We start from the raw sequence: 14,821 nt of genomic DNA, 5'->3' as shown, positions 1-14,821 counted from the left end.
ATCATCCCTCAGGTTATGAATGACAATTAGATGAGAGTTTGGGATTGAATGGCAGCCATTGACACCTCTTGAGTTTGGCAGGAGTTTCATTCTCTCTATGTATGGGGGAGAAGAAAGGGAGGTTTCACTCAACAAAACTCTGAGGGGACTGATAAAGCGATCAGATCTTGTTTGCCAACAGGCGATTTAAATGGTCAAGGTATTCAGTGTGAAACACCGTCATTTGACCAATCGCAAACCCCAGGAAAAGCCTAGTGATTACTCTGTGAAGCCCCTCAGTCATACCCACTCCCATTCCATCAAGAAAACCCCAAAATGAAGGGATACTGGTTATATTCTGATATACAGTAAAGTTACAAAGAAAAGTTCAGAAATAAAATAAACATTTAATAAATGTACATTTTGGTCCCATTTTAAATGATCACTTCTGACAGATCGAAACAGGAGAACTGATTAAAATGAACATGTAATGCAAGTAACCAGACAACAGTGTCAACCTTAGCACCCCCATTATACCATTATACCTAAAAGAAAAAGTTCAGAAATAGTGTGATCTTAATAGTATTACTCCTTGTGCCCAATGCACAACTTCATGTGCATTTCATGTGGTTTATTACCACATGAATACACTGAATCCTTACCTTGAGACCAGTGCTCCTGAAGTATTTCCCAGCTCTAATGATTGATATATTCATTCCTGTCAGGTCCGCAGAGGTCTATGAAAAATTTCTTGAAGACCAGCAACTTGTGTTTTGAATGTTTTTTCTCATTTGTTTGGTTTATCTTCGACCCAACTGCCCCTCAACTATAAACGCAGATGTAAAAAGCTGTGGCATGTTGTGTGGACGCTGGCTGAAAGACGTTTAAACATATACAGTAGGTGTGTTGCACTGATTATTAATGCTGCTTTTATGTGGGGGGTCATGTCGCCTGCTCGCTCACAGACGTGAAACTGGCTGTAGGACTTATTTTCCGGAAAGTATATCTTTTGTGTGCATAAGAAAGTTTCCAGTTTATATATACAACATGTTTAAGTGTGTGGCATATGACTCTTGAGTTAATGATTGAGACAGTTGGATTAAACTTGTCCAAAAACATCACCAGATCTATTTTGTATGATCAAGTTATTGGACATGCCACTCTAATACTAAGATTTAACTTTCCTCCTCTCACAAGATAACATCTACATACTTCATCCAGAAGATCATAGTGCAGCTGTTTGAGCAATTATGCTCCTCGTGTGGGGACTACTTTTACAAAGATGTGCGAGGGTGAACAGTAAGCAGACAAATTGGATAAGGTCCAAGGTCAAAGCTCAGATTTTACTGGGCCCCTTTCAGCCAACAGCTGTTAAAATCAAACTGGACCAGTTGCGTATGTGTGTGTGTGTGTGTGTTTTTTTTTTTTTTCCACATTAAGCGGGATGTGAGAAACCGGAGGTAGCTGGTTTGTGTGTCCCATTGATCAGGGATGTTAATCTTTGGAGGATGTGTGGAAAGGTCCTCCCAAGGACAGAACAATGAAAAGGCCCTATTGATTCCTGGGACGTTGATCAATCTGTCCCAAGGCAGCTAACAAGACGTACAACTTTTGAGAAACAAAAGACACTGTTGTTGTTTGTTTTTTTTTAATATTTTGATATTCATAATTTATTAACTCTGTTATAATTATGAACCATATTACTGGTACTGCATGAAATTCAACTCAAACCATAAAATCACACCAGTCTTGATAATTCCTCCATGTGAAGCTTATGTGACAAACAGAGCTGTTGTGTTTCCATGTGGTCACTGAAATGTTGTTGTCACACTGAATCAGCAACGGGAAGGGCCGTGGTGATCATCTTGTGTAAGAGAGGATTTCTCTGGCTTCACACTGTCTAAACAGGATTACTGCATAGTTTTTCAATGCTTCTACACCACTATTGTACAACAGTTTGAGCCAAGTAGGCCTGTGGAAAAGGAAACCAAAATTAAATAGTTTTAATTGTATATGTATACTGTATATCAAAATCAGAAATTTAAAACCTCCCCTTGTCACAAATAATATTGCCAAAAGTACTGCTTTTGTATAGTAATGTATGAGACTATTGACAGAAGCGTTATAGTAATGTGGAACAGCTATAATACTGTCATTAGTGAAGAAAAACGGAAATAAGGAGATGTGTGGTATTTTGTTTTGACAACATTTCAAGGCAGTATGCATTCCAGCGCACTGCTCGCCACTGGCCCGAATACGTGTCATTCATTCGCCAGCCTCTTCAGCCCGCCCTCTTAACTTTAGTCTGGGCGCTCATTGGCTATCACAGTTGTCCCCTTGGAGCCTCGCTGGCCAATAGTTGTCGAGGTGGACGGAGCCTTTCCGGTGGAACAGTCTCGCGCCTACAGTGGTAGAATCGAACGTCCCCGAGCGCACACGACGTAGAGGAGAGTACGGCGCGCGAGTCTCCGGGAGGAAGATAACGGTTTCTTGTTTTGCCCCCTCAGCACTCAAACAGCAAGAACAAACCAAACCTGTATTTCGAGGGGGGTTACAGTATATTTTAATCAAAGGAGGAGGGAAGTGAGGGATTGGAGCCGCAAGTTTTTTGTTTTTTTTTTCTTTTTCACATTTTTTTTCTCCTCTTTTTTTTTTTTTTTTTTTTTTTAAAAAACAAAAAAAGAGGATTCTGTGTTTCGTGGTGGTTTGTTCTCCGCTCACGCCGCAAAGATGATGGTCGGAGAGGTCGAAGTGAAGGAGCGACCGAGGCCGAGTCCCGACTATTTGATGCAGTTATTAAACGAGAAGAAGCTCATGACTAGTTTGCCGAATCTCTGCGGCATCTTCACACACCTGGAACGGCTTCTCGATGAAGGTAAGCGGGGGGGGGGAGGGATACGACCACGGTGCAGTCCGGTCTTGGCATGGCTTCCCGTGTCGTCCTTGATGCGTCGCGGTTTTACCTAGATTTCTTTCAGTAGCAGACACAGTAAAGCAACTTCCACTGAGCAAGTAATCCCTAAAAAAAACCCTTAGTTATCCAGATAGTTTTAACACCACTACGAGCTGCTAATGTTAGGCTTCCACGGAGTTTGTTGCTGCACTCCCGACTTTGTGGTGACACGACAAAAACTTTCTCTGGTGTAAAAAAGAAATCACAACTATCCGTCAGCGTCAGCTTACTAACCAAAAAAAGACCCATCCAACCGGGGGTTATTTAACCCCACATGATCTCATTATTAACCGTGGATCTCCATACATTTTGACGGGGCCCTGATTCCACATGTTCCACAGCAGTTTAGCTCGCGTTAGCCACAATTGACGCTAGCGAGCCCGAGTGGCTGCGTTCCATTTGCGCTCCCGTGGAATCACAGCCACGACGCTGTAACTTCGTCCCGTCGTCAAACTAACACGTAACAAGTCAAACTAGTGTTTTCGGATCAATGTTAAAAAAAAGTGCTACTTAAGTTGACGATCGCTTCCTGTGTTGGTGGGTAAGACAGTATCGTGGGTCGTTGTTGCCCGGTGGCCGAGCTTGAAACACGGTGGAATGCGTGTGCTTGTTGCCCAAACAATGGCCAACGAGTTAACGCCGGAGGGAGGAACACGAAGACTGTTTTATCCGGACAACTTTTTCATTACAACGTGTAGGTCTGTCTTTGTTTCCCTTAACTCGCTCTAAACAGTATTTTTTTTTTACTCCTGTCCCTCGTTTAGATTTCCTTCCCTTGTGGCTGCAGTCGTCGTGGGGTTGTTTTTTTTTTGCCAGTCTTGTCGGCTCCGAACGTTTCCAAGATTGCGTAGCCGTTTATCGGCGGAGGGGAGTTATCCGCAGGGGGGGTGACCGTCTGCGTGGATTTTACGCCATTCGCCACCGGCGACGCAATCGGACGAGGTTTATTCACCATTTGTGTCGATAACATTAATAAAAAAATAAAAAAATCGCCAAGCTGGTCTGAGCACAAGGTTGAACCCATGATTTATGAAAGTGGTCTTGGGGACACTAGAGAGCGCCACAGCCACCCCCCAAGCATCCTGCCCCAATGCCGTGTGTGTGACGCTGGCTTTGGACGTAACTACCCCTGGATAGAATAAATCTCGTCCTGATTGCCTCTAGGGATGAATCTGTAATTTCTTCAAACATAACAAAGGGCGTGAGGAGCACTGCATACCTCTTAGTTTCGGTTGCATGTCTCTGTGAGTAGGCTCTGAAGTATGAAGTTGCAAAACCGGTCTGCAAAGATTTGTCGTGCTTCCGTGAATAGTGATAACTAGCCACTGTACTTCATATGCCTTCATGCACCAAAAGAATATAACAGCAATGCAGAAAAATAAATACATGATGGAAGAAAGAAAAGTAAGATCCCACTAAATTTGGTCATCGAATGCAGCAGACAGCATAGTCATGTTATAATTATTTCCTCCCCAAGAAAAATCACCATTCAAGTTTCACCTGCCTGCGGGAAAGTAATCTTTTAACCGACAAATCACTAGGTGTTTTTAAAAATGTGAGTCATAAATTCCTTCTCTTTTTCGCCAAGTTTAGCAACTCACCACACCCAATTGAATGCTTCACAGAAGGGGCATTTTAGGGCTTTCTCACTTTTTTTTTATACTCCAGAAGAGTTCGCTGCTTTTCAGACATATTTGGGAGTGATGGGTGTGCTCATATTTTTGCTGAGGGTTAGGTCCGAAAAAAGACGTTTTCTTTTTCATTTATGCTCACTTTTACTGAACTCCATAGTTATAGACAACAATTGTCGGGACAGGAAAGAAACACGATCGGACATTACCTATGTGTATCTTTCCTTTACCCCACAGTTAAGTCATGCAGCCAAAGACACCGCCAGAGCTACCTATCGCCAGACAGTTTTTCATCGATAGGATTTAAGCTTGCCTAAACTTATTTTTACTGAAACTTAGATATTGGTCTATTAAAAATATTCTACATGTGCCACGCTTACTGTAACCCTCTAAACCAGCTAATGGCTGAATGCAGGACTATAGAATATGAAAGAGAAGACACTGCATTTTGTAGATGACGTTTGTGCTGTGAGTTATTTAGTTTAATGAAGTTAATCCAATGACATGTAGACATATGTTAAATTGGATATTGTAAATAATAATTTGGACCTGTAGGGAATTTTTTTTCTGCACTTATATTAGTTAAAAGTAGACTGAATAACACTGAGCTCTCTCACTGTTTTTCATTGAAGGAAACGTCTCCAACGCATCTTTTTTTTTTTCTACCATATGGTTTTGTGGCCTTAACAAAATTTCTTTTGTAAGCGATTAAAAATCAATCCTGTAATCTCACTTTGGTCCATTGTTCCAATGAAGCTGTTATCACAGAGGAAACGGAACGAACAATCCCACCTATGGTGTATAATTAATAATAGCCAGGACGTTTTGCGATGTCTGGATTTCAGATATGCTCCTATAAAGCTTCACACAGCTGAGGTTTACAAGTGTTTCCATGGCACCAGTTTAAACTTTACCCTGCCACCAATTTTGCGTGTATTTGTGTGTGAGAGATGAAAGTGAGCTCCGTGCCGCCGAGGCCTTTTAGACAGCCAAATTCCCGTCAGGGGCTGTTTACTTTGCTTTCCCCTTTGGACTAGGTTCTCCTCGTGAGCCGCGTCCTATGCTGGTGTGAAGTGACCCACCCAGAGTAAAACCAGATGAATAATTATGTCTGCAATTTTATTCCAAATCTAAAAATACAAGAAATTAACTATGACTAACAAATAACAAACATTTTCAACTGCACTATTTTAAGTGTGTCGCGCTAGGCAGCATGTGCAGTCACGTTACTTCAATTCCAAAAGCCCAGTAAAAAATGTTTTTTTAGGACTTTAATACTACCTACTAAAATAAGGTTTTTTATTGCAGTGGTCTCAGCTGGTTGTAAAGTTAACACTGTGACTGTAACTCCCTAGTTTGATTATTTGTTATAATGTGCTATGAGTTCATCTCAAAGCTCTTCTGTTGCGTTCCGTTGAGTGCGCGTAATTATTAAAAAAATCTAACTAGTTGAAGCTGTACGCTCCAAACTCTCCCTCTAACGGTCCATCTCTCAAGAGTAACCCCGTCCGACAGCTGCACATTACCCACCCGGTGTTATGTGTAAGTCTGCACAGCTGTTACCACGGTGGTGGAAAGCCGACACCGCCCTTCAGTCTCATGACTACCCCGACCCTTCTTTAGTGCCACGGATGTCCCTGTTATGTTCCCAATGTGTGTTGTAGTACCTCAAGGTCACTCTGGACCGAGTGACAGTCCCCTTTCTGGAAGCCTCTTGTGTTGCAGTTGTTCGTCTCCCTGAGGTGACACCTGCTATGGAGGTTTTTTTTTTAATTTCTTTTTACGATTTGCCAGCCAACAAGCTGCTTCAAATTGCTATATTTTCTCTTGGCAGGAGGAGACAGCCCATATAACATCTAGAGATGTAGCCTAGCAGTGAAATACAGGCGCTGTTGTTAGGTAACACAGTATAGGAGAAAGGGAGTTTTTTATGTTGCTGTTGTCATGAACTGTGGCAAGTGTCTCTGTGAGGAACAGAACAGTCAAATTGATCAAGACTATTTAATCCAGGCTCATTTGTGTTCTGTTGTGTCACACCATGCAACGCACCGCTTGTCTCGTATTCCCTTTGCATATACAGTTTTATGTCTGCTTGTTTGGCTGCATGCGCTGTGATTTAAAAGTACCTTCCCAGGAGAGCCGTCACTATCGAGAGGACAAATTGTCTGCTGTCCACTGCGGTGCCCGAGTAGGAAACTGCTCCTCTGGGACAATCTGTTTAGAGAACAGACTTTGATAAATAGGAGCATAGTTTTTGGATTTCTACTTGATGTCCGATATCTCTCTTAGTCCGTTTCCGTGGTTCTCTCTCCCTCTTTTTTTTTCCTTTCCCCGCCTGTGTGTGAATGTCACGGCGCCGTACCCTCCCACATCAGGTTGACCCTGTCCGTACTACAGGGCCAGACCTGCACTAACCTCTGGCATGCAATCAATTTAGCACCTAACAAGATTGAGCACCGCTCGCAAAGTAAGATACGGCTTAAAGCCATGAGAGAGCGCCGATCGAGACTGACGTGAAGAGAGAATTGGGGCTGTTAGGCCAGGACTATTGTCTCAGGCAGAAACCTGTTAATCCCCCCTTGCCCCAACCCCCTCTCCCCACATTCTCTCCCACAGCACCACTTATAAGCTGGAATTTAATTAACCGCAAGCCATTCTGTGAGTTGGTTTACTGAACCGTCACCGCCGGTGAGAAAGCAGAATTGCAGGCTTTGTGCTGTCTTTCTTTCTGGGCCTCTCTGTTGCCCGCTTATGGTCCCTGTATTTCACCGTCTTTTCCTTTTAGTAATGCATTAGTTAGCAGCATCATTTTGACGGTATGAGGTCCAGTGGTCGTGGCAGTACTCAGCATTCCCTTGCCTGTCGCCCATCTGACATACCTACTGCATAATCCAGCAGCTCCTCAACGACGCCTGTCTTGGTCGGTCCCCCAAACCTATCTTGCTCCCTTGGCCCCAGTCCAGCCCCAGCAATGCCCACCACCACCACCCTTAGCAGGTACTGTATGATAAAGTCATCCAGTGACAGCTACAGGCTGTTATCTCAGGCTTCAATCCCTTGAGTGCTGGGCCTCCTTATCGCCGCTGCCTCTGCCTGGCCCCCTGTCTCCGGGCCGTGGCCGTCTGGCTGGCTATCTGCCTCGATGATGCCAAAACTAAGTGCCTTTCCTGCCTTGACTGCCAGCTGTATAAAAAGCACACAGTAAGGGCAGTTTGTCTTTGTCACCTTGTTCGCTGTTTATTTTGAATGCAATTGCTCTGCTTTAAGGCTTGAATAACAGATTCATAGTGAGTTCTACTGATGGAGCTTCGTAATGTGGTTTCTATCAAAGGGAGGGCTGTTGTTCTGTTTGTTTTTGTCTGCTAGGATTTGACAAGTGTCATTAAAGACAAAGATTAATGGAGGTTGTGCTGTAGTAATTACGCCACAAAGGCTTCCTGACACAAACTTGTTCACTCATTTCATTCAGTTTATTTCCTTGCCCCGCCCACTACCCCTCACCTTTGATAAGGCAGCTTTTATAGTATTTTTCTGCATTTTTTTGTGCCGCTTGTGGAAGCATTGAACAAGAATTAACTTTAGTTTTAGACAGAAAGCAACACATTGAAGCAAAGTGTTTTTTCAAAAGGGAGAGAGTTCCAGTCTTTCACTATGGATCAATGCTCCTTGTGAAGAACTCAATATTTTTTCAATATAGTCTTAAAGCCGTGTTTGCATGCATACATGGACCACGCCCTGTTACATTCTTGGACTGCTTCAAATCGCTCTCCCCCTCCCCTTACCACTGCCCACTCCCCCTTATCGCCTGTCTACAAGTTTGAATCTCACAATTTGCAGGACAGGATCTTACAGGTAACACTTCCAGAAGTCATACCAGCAACACTCATCACCAGATCCTCTTCACTTTCCCATTTTTATCCCAGAAAGGAGGTGGGAAAAAGAAGTGAATGCCTCCTCTATTCCTCTGTAACTCACCCACCCCTCCGCATTCAGATTCATTTGCCTTTCAGAGAAGGAATGTCAACCAAGCGTTGGCAGCTAGCACAGGAATTTTACCGGGAGCACAGTCAGAACACTTAACCCCCGGCCTGGTGTTTGTTTTCCTCGCACACTCTTATCGTGTGTTTTAGCTCTGTTTAATGTGAGTACCATCCACAGGCGAGGCGAAAGAAACGTCTGCTTTGCCGTTAACATCTAGGAGCATTGAATGCATCGTTTATCTTGAGCTTGCACCGACACTAGCAGGCACCATTCCACTAATTACTAATAACATCAGTAATTCAATAACCCGGTGTTGCCACAGTCTCAGTCGCCTGCGTTGTTGAAGAAATGGTTTGGAAGATGTGCTCTCACATTAATGCTTCAGTTTGTCAGTCATGCTTTTGTTTCTAGTTTACCTTGGGCAGTCATTGTGCGACTGCTTTTGTTTCCGGAATGCAGATGATGTCTTGCAAAGATTTTTTACCGTGTTGTTGTTAGACGCTCTTGTCCCTTTAGGTTTCCACGCTCTTTCTCTGCGAGAAATTGACGACATGTGGGAACATCTCCCTAACATGTGTTTAGTATCCACCTTAGAGGAATTTCTCAGAACAGAGGATAAATAAAATGTGCAGAGTATCGTCAACATTCTGTCACATAACTGTAGTTTGTTTTTTCAAGTCAAGATAGTAACTGCAATGAAGTGGAGAATATCCAATCCAGTGGTTTGAAGGTGATTACGGAGCAGAAATAATGGGTGGTTTTGTACGATTACACTTAAAACTGGTGAAACTGAAGCTCCAAGTCACAAGTCTGGTCCCCCCCCTCAGATGATTGGCTGTCTACACGATATGTCAATAGGATGACGAAAAGACAGAAGATGTCTATGTGCTCTGAATGAGGTCATCGTGTTGGTCATGAGGAAGGTCGCTAACCTCGTCTCCTACTCCATGCCCTTCCTCCCTGTCAATCCCAACCCCCCAGCTATTGATATACAATGGTGTTTTGTACTTTAATGAGCCAGAGAGACACAGTGGGTCATTCTTACAACATTCCCATGGTAGTCTGCACAAAAGTACGTCTTTGAAATGAACCCACAACATATCAGTGCGTAAGTATGTATGCATCTATCACTACTTCTATTGTCACAAACAAATGTACTGTATGTTCTATTGTCTGCGCTGCTGAGTGACGTGTCAGTCTTTTAGTAAAGCTTCTCATCAGATGAATGGGAGAATGTTAAGTAACACAACTTACTACATGTCACACATACTCACTTAACCTATGCATATGCAGATGATTCTGTTGTATCATATTTTTTTGTGGCTACCAAATAAGACGAGTGTTAAGGTTTTGTTATTGGAGTCGGCATGTTCTATGCTGGCAAAATACAGAAAATGCATAGAAAATACAGAAAGTACAGAAAATGCATTACTTGATACCCCCACCCCCACCCAAGCTGTAATTCTGATTAGTGGGTCTCAAACTTGGGTTACGCCCCTGACTTCAGGAGACAGGGTGGACAGGTCTGGCTGTGAGCAAAGTTTGTCAGCTTCTGTTGATACATTAAGGTGAAGAACAGTCTGCCAGGAGATGGTTGTCTGCTTCTCTCTCTCTCTCTCTCTCTCTCTCTCTCTCTCTCTCTCTCTCTCTCTCTCTCTCTCTCTCTCTCTCTCTCTCTCTCTCTCTCTCTCTCTCTCTCTCTCTCTCTCTCTCTCTCTCTCTCTCTCTCTCTCTCTCTCTCTCTCTCTCTCTCTCTCTCTCTCTCTCTCTCTCTCTCTCTCTCTCTCTCTCTCTCTCTCTCTCTCTCTCTCTCTCTCTCTCTCGTCTGTCCATTCTGTCCTGTTCTACTTTCTTGGAGAGTAATTGTCTTGCAGGAGTTGAAGGTGTTTGTGATGGGAACTCTTCCTGCAGCCTTATTTTTATTGAGCGTCTGACACTTTCGATGAACCGGACCTCTGTTATATCCTCATTTCTCCTCCTTCATCACCATGAGAATAATTCTTCTCCCCCGGTGTACACACAGACACAGTTTACTACTTCCTTTCCATCTTAAAAATGCACTTGCATCTCTCACATCTGTTTATTTTACGTTATCTTCTGTCATTGGCATCACGTTTTATAAACGAGTAGCTGCTCTCCCAAAGGGCAACAACTCCTTTTTCCAGTCTTTTTTAACCATTTTTTAATGCAATCAGTCTGTAGTGCCAGAACCCCACCACCACCACAATTGCTTTCTTCTTTCTAGTTTCTCCCATTTACTTCCCCCAGCTTCTTTGTCTACTCGTACGCGAGTGTGTGGCAAAAATCCAGCCTTGGGGCTACATTGCCTCTTTCATGTGAGGACCAGCGGTGACATTAAGGGCCTGCTACGTGGTCTGTCGCTTTGCATCAGCTCAGCTCCCACTGTCTGTGTGCTTAGGACACCGGTATGTGCTTGCCTCTCCGTTTGATCGCCTTCGGGCTCAGAATGTTGGTTGGTACAGAACAACATGTCTGCTCCCGCTGGCTGGAATTGTGCACATGTATATAGACTCGCGTATCTTTTAATACCTTCCATTGTCGAGGCAGATGTTTGAGAATTTAAGAATAGCAAAAGCCTTGTTAATGACAGCCGTGTCCATGCCCCTCTCCTCCCTTTACGAAGCGATGAATGGGTTGTCAGAGAACCTCTGCCGCGATTGGTTTTTTTTAAAAAGGCTCTAAATGGAACATTCAACACAACTTGGCAGATCGCAACAGATCAAACACTGAGCTAAAGTGCAGATCTGACGACCGTCAGACTGAAAGGTGTAGGTCAAGGGGGTTCTTTTCCTCGTCTTGCTGTTGTCAATCTTCAAGTGCGTCAGACCCAAAGAGCTCTTCCGAAGCTCTAAAAATTGACAGACCAGTTTGATCTTAATGGACAATCTGGATACACCAAATTCACTTACAAATATAGTCATAATCAACCTTATTGTCAAATGTACCATATATGTGCGACACACAGCACAGATGTCTGCCGCTGTCCTTCTATTGTTGAATGCTCCAGCAGAGGGACAACCTGGAACCACAACGTTTATGCTTACTTACATGTTACACATGCCTTGTATGCATTTATTTGTATTTTACACAATGAACTGATTGAAGTGGGAAGATTCTAGCCCTGATAGATGAGCACGATGACCTGTGAAGGCGATGATGAGCTGGTACAAAGACAACAACTTTGTAGCTGTGATTAGTCTGTCTGCTGTCTGTTAGAGTTGAACTTCACATGGTTGCTACAAGCCCCAGCAGGCCCGGTGCCTGGAGATCACACACTCATACACACACACACACGCACGCACGCACGCACGCACGCACGCACGCACGCACGCACGCACGCACGCACGCACGCACGCACACACACACACACACACACACACACACACACACACACACACACACACACACACACACACACACACAATGTGATGTAACACACACCATGTAGCACTGTCTTCATAGCTTACGCTACGCTGCTCTGTCTTCATCGAGAATGTCATTGTTTTCCTTGACCGCTATCTCTTGTGGTGTGTAGAATGACTTCAGAGGAAATACAGGAAGTACATCAGCTAATCGGCACTAAGGAATTTTTGGGATATGGTTAGACTCACATTGGGAAGAAGGGAAAAGTGAAGATCAGCTGCCTACTGGTGACATTTGATGTCAGTTATGGTACGATGGTACACAGCATGTCTGCTATGCACCAGTCTTTTCAAAAACATTGTGACATTATAGCCATTTTTCTTCCATTCTACTTAATATTTTAGAAGGTTTGAATTTCAACATTTAATTTTTTTTAAGGTAAGGTCCCATCAGTCTTAGCCACACGTAGCTATCAGCTAGCAATGGCCGAGCATTCATTTAAAAAGAGAAGTTGGCATTGAGCTTGCTTAGCTCTACTATTTCTTACTTACCCACTGAAGGGGGCACATAGGGGATAACCTTTTCCATCTATACGTAACAGGATACGGTCTATCTACATCTCCTGTACAACGAGTGGGCAGACTTCAACAATTTAACAATGAAATAAGAACACAAGCAATACAAATGTGAAGCATCCGTAGAGTTGAATCGATGCGTCTCTGGCAGGCTCTTATCAACAGCTGAAAATGATAGGTAGAAGTTATTGCAAGGCTCTTGTATTAGATTGCATCAGATTACAACAAGGCTTTCTTTGTATTGGTTTTAATATACTCAACTGAAGCATGTATAAATGCAAAAATTGTGTCAGTAATGTTGGGCTGGATGTTTTCCCTTTGTGTAAGTCAACTTTCAGTCAGCAACGGTGTGATCGATGCACCGTCTTTGACTCATTTTGATCCTATACTATGGCTCAGTGTTCATTTTTAGGTTTTGCTGAGTGAAAATGTGTTAGTCCCAAGAACCAGGTCAAGGTGTTCCTCAACCCTTGTTGCAATCAAAGAGATGCCATTTGCTGCTAAGAAAGAGAAACAAATGCGGCGGTCCATCATCTTGTCACCTCCCCACCTACTGAAAACATAAAATAAAGAATCTGTTTGTTGACATTCTTCATACCGCTCCCCTGGCAGGCTCCCGCTGCTTCCATCTGTTTTTCCCCAGAATCATGAGTCACATTGATGTAGTAGGTTTACTGTTAAATGTCTTATACTTTCTCTTGTTTTTAGCTGAAGGAAACAATCCACCCAATTGCTGCCATTGTTCCAATCACATTAACTAGGATGGTTTTCTGTTGTAACAATTTAATATCTCACCAAAAGCACTCATGCCCTCCTGTGAACTTTTTCCAGATGGTTTGTGAGTTCTAGGTTCTTTTCCGCTTGTAGAGGCGGAGACAGGAACCTCAGGAACGTTATCTTCTCCAGCCACGCTGACAAGCCAGAGCCTTTCCTTCCTCATCCTTTCTTGCTTGTTTCCTCTCCTGACAGCTGGACCTTTCCTGACATTGTGACATGATGTGTGGGGCAGCTGTGTGATTGTGTAGACAGAGTTAAGATGTGTACAAGATTAATATCACATTGTAGATCCCCTCTGATCAGTGGTCTGAAGTCTACAGGCAGTTATTGTGACTGAAATTGTCCATCTTTTCTGTTGGTAGGGCAAACAAAATGGATTCTCCTTTCATAGACCAGAGGAAATGGTTGTAAAGCAGCGGTCGGTCAACACAAAATGGGGATAACTGCTCTTCAAATCCACAGACATGCACCCCTCTTAGCATGCATCCTGTTATTCCTCCCATTCCTTATCTCGTATTGTCACATCTTGTCGGGCTCACAGCATGCATCCTGTGCTTCCTTTTACACAGCATCCCCTGCACCGTTGTGTTGGGTATGCCTGTGATAGTGCGGAAGGATGTACATTTGCAGAATTAAGCCCGTGGCCTCATGGGTCGGTAGCGTGTCCCCAAAACACCGGTAGAGTTCAACCCGGCAATGAGAGCATGACACTGCTCAGGTGTCAGCTCGTGTTTCCTGCTTGATGTTTCATTTGCAGGTAAAGTTTGTGACTGAAGTTCCCTTGAGATGCAGATGAACTGTTTCCTGGCATACTTTGTGGTTTTTGTAACTACTCCCTTCATAACATAAGAATGCTTTTTCGGATCCAGACCACTGAACCAAGAAGGCCTCCTGATGGTCTGCAGCATGTATCCGTGTAAATACTAATGTAAATGATGTGAAATGTTTAACATTAATAACATTAATACAAACATTCTGTCTGTATAACATTAAGTAATTCTTTGGTACTAAAAACCCTGGCAGTAATATGTTTCTACTGTGTTAACTTTTGTAAAACCTTATGCAGACAAAAATCAGCAATTTTATTTTTTCACTCATTTTCAATCGACAACCAGAAATGGAAAATGGAAAACCTTGAAGTTAATGGAGTGGAAAATATCTACCCATAAAATGAAAATACTTTATGAAATAATACAGCCAGTGAAAAGTATGATAAACTGAAAACACTTCTTTAAATTTTTTTTTGCCCACATGAAGCCTTCATATAAATTAAAATAATCCTCCTCCAGAAAGTTGAAAGTCAAAATAGGTTTTAAAAGTTGGCGTTACATTTCCATAGCCAAGTAGCAATGTTGAGCAAAATCTGTCATTAGAAGAATTTGAATATTGTTTAACATGTACTTTTTAACATGGATGTATGGTACAAATAGAGTCGCAGCAGCTACCAGGCTCACAAAATATTGCTATAGAAATTGCTCATTATTATACCATGAATACTTTGTTATTAAAGAAAGACAAACCAAGAATCTTCTTACCTGCCT

At 43.0% G+C, this 14,821-nt stretch overlaps 1 protein-coding gene across 6 annotated transcripts in view; it reads left to right on the top strand.

The window, feature by feature from the left end:
* The first annotated feature begins 2,038 nt into the window (after positions 1 to 2,038).
* qkia (QKI, KH domain containing, RNA binding a) overlaps positions 2,039 to 14,821 on the top strand; it is a 69,872-nt gene continuing 57,089 nt past the window's right edge. The window contains exon 1 of one of the 6 annotated variants that reach the window (XM_068338011.1): positions 2,039 to 2,854. In XM_068338011.1, coding sequence (XP_068194112.1) covers positions 2,710 to 2,854 — 145 coding nt within the window. In that variant the 5' untranslated portion in view covers positions 2,039 to 2,709. The remainder of the gene's footprint in view (positions 2,855 to 14,821) is intronic. The other 5 variants (XM_068338014.1, XM_068338009.1, XM_068338010.1 and 2 more) reach the window with 5 other exon arrangements.

Source organism: Antennarius striatus, chromosome 17, assembly GCF_040054535.1.
Source record: "Antennarius striatus isolate MH-2024 chromosome 17, ASM4005453v1, whole genome shotgun sequence".
In the NCBI taxonomy this organism is placed as follows: Eukaryota; Metazoa; Chordata; class Actinopteri; order Lophiiformes; family Antennariidae; genus Antennarius; species Antennarius striatus.
This window is presented reverse-complemented; position numbering and strand designations above follow the sequence as displayed.